Here is a 6,887-nt window from a genome sequence, read left to right as displayed (position 1 = left end):
ATGGGTGAAGACAATGTGGTATTTATACACAAGGTAGTGCTACGCTGCCACACAGAAGGATCAATGTGTGCCTTGAGACCATAATGTGAAGTGAAATAAATCAGACTCACGAGCTTAAATAACACATGGTTTCTCTTATAAGAGAAATCCAAATTATAAATAAAGGGCAAGGGCTGGGGATTTAGCTCAGTGGTTCTGCTGCTTGCCTCGCAAGGTCCTGAGTTTGATCCCTGGTACCGAAAGAAAGGAAGAAAGAAAGAAAGAAAGAAAGAAAGAAAGAAAGAAAGAAAGAAAGAAAAAGGGCAAATAATAGGAAGTAGAAAGATTTTGTTCAAATTGGAAGAGGATCAAGAGATGGAAGGATGGAGGGAAGGGAGAAAGGATGAAAAAAAGAATTGAAATGAGTTCTGCACGTGTACCAACTTGTCACGAGGAATGCAAACATTATCTAATGTGAACATGTACTAGTAAAAAATAAAAATGAGAAAAATGAAAGAAATTAAAGGACCGTCATTCTGTGAAGAGCATGTGGAAGGAATCTTATTCATAGATATTTTGCCTTCTTAATCTAGTAGGGTTCATTTCTTCAACTCATTAATGCATAGAATTATTTCTTATTTCCCTTTCCAGGTTTTCCTTTTCCATTCTTCTTTCCTTTCTTATCTTTTGGGGAGGTCTTTCCTTTCCTTCGTGCTTTCTGCAGTTCCTCAAACTTCCCCAATCCTTTGCGTACCATGATTCCACGCCACCACGCCTGGATCTGAAAGCAAGAAAAACCCAGTGTCAGGGTCCGCTGGTACCCTGACCGGTGTGGTGTGAACATGGTTTGTCTGGTCTGAAACTCATGCTGAACTCGATTCCCAGTGTGAAGGTGTTGACCAGTGGTGGGAACCCTAAGAAGTGCTAGGATTGTGAGGGTTTATGCTGTTCTCACGAGATGATCGGGTTACTCTCTTAGGAGTGTGTTCTTGCTCTCTTGGATCTAGATTAGTTATAGCAAAAGCCAGCCGATACAAAGTAAAGCCTTTTTCTCTCTCTTTTGCACCTGCTTCTTTGCCCTTTCTCCTTCCACCATATTTTACGACGCCCTTGCCAGATGCCACTGCTAAGCTCTTAGATCACCCAGCCTAGAGAACTGTGTGCCAAAGTAAAATAAACCTTTATTCCTTCAGCCACCCAGTCTCAGATATTCTGTTGCAGTAACAGAAAACAAACTAAAGCAATGATAAACTAGGCAGTTATTTTTTTTTTTCTAGAATCGAGTCTTGAAGATGTGGAGAATGGGATGATTAGAACTCCAAACTTTCTTTTCAGTCTTTCTCAGTCAGCCCATCTGGGACCCTACCTGAAACCAGCCCCCCCATTTTCCCCTGGATTCTGGTCCTTCCCATCTTGCAGGAACCCTCTTCTCTAGTCGGAGACCTCTCAGAAACTTCCCAGTGGCCTCTCATATTAAAGCCAAGTTCTTACAATGAATTAAAGCTCTATCAGATCTGCCCCTCCCTCTGACCTTCTGGACCCCTCAACTACTGTCCTCCTTGCTCACCTGCTGAAGCTATGCAGGTCTTCTTCCTGCTCGGGTGCCCTGGGATCACTCCTACCTCAGGGTCTTTGCTCTCACTGTCCCCGCTGCCTCAGATGTCCTTTGCAGTATTCCCAGGACTTGCCCCTCCTCGTGTTTGCTCAGTTGTCATTCTGTGGTCTGAACTGTGTCCCCTCAACTTTGTATGTTGAAGCCCTAACCTCCTATGTGTGACATCGGGAGATGGGACTTTGGGGAGCTGATTAGGCTTAGGTGAGGTCATGAGGTCGGGGCCCTTAGGATGATATTGTTGCCTTCCTTAGAGACACTACAGAACTCGCCCTCCAACACAAACATGTGAGGATAAGGTGAGAAGGCTGTTAACCAAACTCCAGGGAGAAGTCCCTCACCAGAATGTTACCATGCTGGAGTCCTAATCTCAGACTTTCAGACTCTGGAACTATTAAAAAAATAAATTTCTGGGCTGGGGATTTAGCTCAGTGGTTCCGCCGCCTGCCTCGCAAGCGCAAGGACCCGAGTTCGATCCCTGGTACCAAAAAATAAATAAATAAATTTCTGTTGTTTAAGCCCCATGTTCTACAGCATTTGTTACAGCAGGCCAAACCGACCAAGACAGTCATCTGCGCAGTGAGGGATACCCTGACCACCTCATGCAAACCAGCGCCTTCCCCTGTCCATCTGCACACTACCTCTGACCACCTCAGTTCCCTTCAGCTGAACTTAGTTCCCCAGGAGCACTTCTCACCTTTTAACACAGTGTGTAGTTTTCTGTTTTGTTATTCATGTTTTTTATTCCTCTTCCACTAGATTTTAAGCAATATGAAGACAGAAATATCTGCCTCCCTTTTTTTCACTAATATATCTCCAATGCCTATGATATAGTGGAAACACAATAAACATTTGTTGATTAAATGGTAATAAGGTGGTTGCCATCTCGTACAAGGTGGGTGGAGAAGGGGCTGAGCAGAGATAGAACAAAGTGAGGGCCAGAATCTTGCCTGTATTTGAGGGAAACACCTCTGGTAGAGGGGAGGTTCTGAGGTAGGGCCTGCTTGGAACCTAGGATCAGGTTTGTGACTAAATAGATAAGGGGAAAATTGAAGCAAGAACAGGGCAATGATTAGTGATTCTTCAGGGAACAATGTCCCCTAGAGGCGTTTTTGGAAATTTACAGGGCTTTTTGTGGTCTTCCATGGTGTGTGAGGGATGCCCTAAGTCTCCAAAGCCTTTCTGAAGGTGTGCAGGCCAGAGTAATCTGAAGGCAATCCATTTCCTGAGCTCCAACTTCTACATGCTCCTCCCTAAAATCCAGCTTCACAACTGGCCCGCTGGCATTTAGGGAGGAAGGGCAAACCTCCTCAAAAGCCCTCACCCCCGTCTCACTGGCCTTGCCCTGGACTCTGAAACTCTCTGCAACACCCAGAAAAGTGACAGGTCAAATGTCCTTGAGAAAACAAATGACTCAAGACTCAGTAACTCCTAGGTGTGGTGGCGCAAGCCTGTAATCCCAGCACTTGGGAGGCTGAGGCAGGAGGATTGCTGTGAGTTTGAGATCAGCCTGGGCTACACAGTGAGTTCCAGGTCAGTCTCAACTACATAGTGAGACCCTGTCTCAAAAAAACAAACAACAACAACAACAAAGACTCAGTGACCAATTTCTTTTGCAAATGTGGCTAGTTGATGTGTCGTCTGAGATCTGCTATCTGATTTGGGGGAATTTAAATCTGGAAAAAATATGTGAGGCATTATTATTTAAAATGAATAATATAGGCATAAAAATTTTCAACTAATCTATGTGAATGAAGTTCCTGAGGGCTTTCATTTGTAAAATGAAAAATAGAAATTCCAATAAAGACCTGTCTCAGTCTAGCAAGCAGTAATATTTATGCATGGATTTGTACAATATGTGAAAAAAGTCCCTCTTATTTGAGTATATTATTATAAAAAAAGCCACTGTATGTCAGCTATTCCTCAAAATTTGAAATCAATATAATATTGTTTGGGATAGCTACTAACAACTGTAATATAACGGTTAAAAAGTTATGGTTACAGAAAAAAATTAAATTTTAAGACAGGATTCAGGTAGGTTATTTTGTTGCATAAAAATGCAAAAGGACAATATAAGACAAAGGCTGGAGGTGTAGTTCTGTGGCAGAGCCCTTGTGTGACACCCTGGGTTTGATCCTCAGCTCTGCAGGGAAAAAAAAAGTCCAGAAAATAATGAAAACAAAATACATGTTATAACCTTAGTATTTAATTCAGAGTAAAAGTGTAATGGAAATACCGGTTCAAGGAGAAAAAGACTAGGATATAAAATTTCTGTCTATATAAAAAAGCTTCTTCTGGATATACACTATTTCAAGTTTTAATCTATTAGCTCTATTTTAAAATGTCAACACTGATATTATACTGGAAATTACAGCCTTTGTTTTTTTAATCTTTTATTTTTATGAGTGCATGTCTGTAGTACAGAATGATCATATCCATCATGTGTATATAATACACTGTGATTCTTTTTACTTCTTCTCCCCATCTGTATCTGTCTCTTGGTCCCACTCCATGGTTGCAATTTTGTGGCAAATTTTAAATATCAATTTTAAAATGTGCAAAAGGTTACAAGAGTTTTCAAAATGTCTTCTAGAAAAAAATCAATAAAACATGATTTTGATTCTTCTCACATAGTCATTCTTGAGTATATACACATTGAAATAGCTATTTTAACATACATTATTTTCCTCTTTATGTTGCAGCCTGACATTTTTTATTTATTAAAAATGTGCTTTGTGGGTTACATTATGTACAAATTTAAATTTTTTGGCAGTACTGGGACTTCAGTGGAGGGCCTCCCACTGAGCTAAATCCCCAGCCCTTTTTAATTATTATATTTTGAGATAGGGTCTCGCTAAGTTGCCCAGGCTGGCCTCAAATTTGCAATCCTCCTGCCTCCAGCATCCTGAGTAGCTGAAATTAGAAGGGTGTGTCATTTCGCCGGGGTTACAATTTGGGTTTTAGGCGAGAAATGGAGGTATCACAAATTATTTATTATTAAAAGGACTGTGTTGAGCTTCCTAGGGTTGAGGGCCATTGATAAAGAGCTTTGTAATCAAAGCCTTTGATTCCTACTCCAGGTGAAATGGAGAACTGTTGATTTGAGCAGCGTGGTGAGATTTGACCTGTGTTTCAACAGTCTTCATGTGACTGCTGAGTAGAAGACATGTTGCAGGGGTAGGCACGGAAACAGCAATGGTGGGAACTAGCGCAGCCACACAGGATGAGATGGTGGGGACTTGGGCCAGCTGAAGAATGATGAATGCTGGAGGCCTGCCCCTTGGCCCAGCACAGCAGAGGAGCCCAACCTCTCCCGCACCAACACAGCGGCGTCCGTGCCCCCATGCCCCTGCAGATAAGAGAAAGAAGGCCTCTCTGAGGCTCCTGTATGAAAACCGAAGCCCACTGAGAAAGTGAAGAAAACCTCTGCAATAAAGGCACACCACACCACAATACTTGGTAAGTCGGGAGACTAGCACCTCAGAACTTGGTCTAACTTCAGGGGAAAGACAGCTGGAATCTGCAGTAGAACCTTGCAGAGCTCAACCTAGCAGGAGGTCAGGGAGTTCAATTTGAGCCTTGCAGACAGAAATCAGCCTAAACTTCCGGGACAGCTGCTGGCCTGCTGAGACGAATTAACTTAGACCTGCACTCTCCTGCCCAGGCTGTCTATTGTGTCAACAGAGGCATACCATGCAGGAGACATTCTAATTCTATTTGTATTTTTTGTTTTCAAAGTAATATTTTTCAGCCAGTCGTGGTAGTGCACACCTGTAATCCCAGCACTCGGGATACTGAGGCAGGAGGATCGCTGTGAGTTTGAGACCAGCTACTAGTGAGTTCCAGATCAGTCTCAACTACATAGTGAGACCCTGTCTCAAAAAAACAAAAAATAAATAAATAAATAAATACATACATACATACATAGAAAAGGTAATATTTTTCTCTTATCTTTAATCATTTAAAATTTTTTCTTTTTCTTTTCTCAATTTTTTCTTTTTCTTTTCTTTTTCTTATCTTCTTTTCTCTCTCTCTCTGACTCTCTCTCTCCCACTTTGATCTCCATTTCCCTCCCTTTTTGTTCCTGTTCCTATCCTAATTCAAATTTATTTTCTTTCTTTTCCTTTTCTTCTCTTTTTCCTTCTTTCAATTGCCATTAGTTCTTTTTTTGTTTTTTTAAGTGATTACAGTCTCTAGCCTCCCTATTGGTGTTAGTTTGTTCTGTTCTTGGGAATATTTTGTTCCGTCTTCTCCTCTTCTCTTCAACAGCTCCCTAGAGCTTGTGTGATCTTCCTGTGTCCTCTGACCACACTTCTAACCTTTCTCTATCTTCTCTGTCTATCCCTACCTCCCCAACTCCTTCTAAACCCCCAACCTGAAGCGTTAAGTTGCTATGTTGAAGAGTTTATTCACTATAAGCATATTTTGCGCTGATTTCCTTGATTTTGATTTCATTCACATGGTTAAAGGTGATAGATTAATAACTACCACAAATTATCATTTTCTAAGCGGTGCTTGATGCTATTGTGTTGTTGATTGTATCACTTGGGCTAAGGTGCTGTGATTGACCTAATCAGTTGTCCTCCCTGGTATAATGAAAAAGAGTTTGCCTCAGAGACATTAGAGACTCAAAACCGGAAGACCAGCTATAGCTGGAATACTGAAGTATTAACTCAGGAGTTAAACCAAGGACAGGACCAATGATAAAAATAGAAATGAGAAGTCATTTAAATAAGACACAAACACAGACTTCTACCCCACCAAAGGTAAACTGGGGGAAATAAGGTGGAAAAGTCTGACAGTCAACCATCAGGACACCCTGAACCAATAGCACAGGAAGTAAAAAATAAATAAATAAAACAAACAGATAAATGAGGCTCTAGAAAAAATGGTTTTTAAAAAAGAATAATGAATATTAGCTGCAGTGGAAACATCTGTGGCCATGGGGCATCTCATGGAATCAGCGGAGAAGAGCTGAACTACAAAGCTCTCAGTGCTCTGATCCTAGTTAGTGGTCTCTAGACTTCAGATCTGTGAACACTTTCATTTCTAATTTTTCAATCTTTTCTTATGCCTTTGTTAACAGAAATTTTTTCATGCTAGTGGAATAGTCCAAGAATTTTAGATTGTCTTAGAATTTGAAGTTTTGGTTTCTTTTGCCTGTTGGTTTCTTATTTGACAAAGAGATAAGAGACTTGGGAGGCTGAGGCAGGAGGATCGCTGTGAGTTTGAGACCAGCCTGGGCTGCAAAGTGAGTTCCAGGTCAGTCTCAACTACATAGTGAGACCCTGACTCA

The 6,887-nt window shown here is 41.3% G+C and overlaps 1 protein-coding gene across 5 annotated transcripts in view; it reads right to left on the bottom strand.

The window, feature by feature from the left end:
• Positions 1 to 533: 533 nt before the first annotated feature.
• Positions 534 to 6,887, bottom strand: part of Lrriq4 (leucine rich repeats and IQ motif containing 4) — a 30,648-nt gene continuing 24,294 nt past the window's right edge. For 4 of the 5 annotated variants that reach the window (XM_010632347.2, XM_010632350.2, XM_010632348.2 and 1 more), the window contains one exon: positions 534 to 760. In XM_010632347.2, the coding sequence (XP_010630649.1) occupies positions 608 to 760 (153 nt within the window). In that variant the 3' untranslated portion in view covers positions 534 to 607. Of the gene's footprint in view, positions 761 to 4,624; positions 4,941 to 6,887 lie in introns of those variants that run through there. The other variant, XM_010632349.2, reaches the window with a different exon arrangement.

Source organism: Fukomys damarensis, unplaced genomic scaffold (assembly GCF_012274545.1).
Source record: "Fukomys damarensis isolate Sample0158 unplaced genomic scaffold, DMR_v1.0_HiC HiC_scaffold_12, whole genome shotgun sequence".
In the NCBI taxonomy this organism is placed as follows: Eukaryota; Metazoa; Chordata; class Mammalia; order Rodentia; family Bathyergidae; genus Fukomys; species Fukomys damarensis.
Note: the sequence above shows the minus strand (reverse complement) of the source record. Positions and strands in the feature narration are given on the sequence as shown.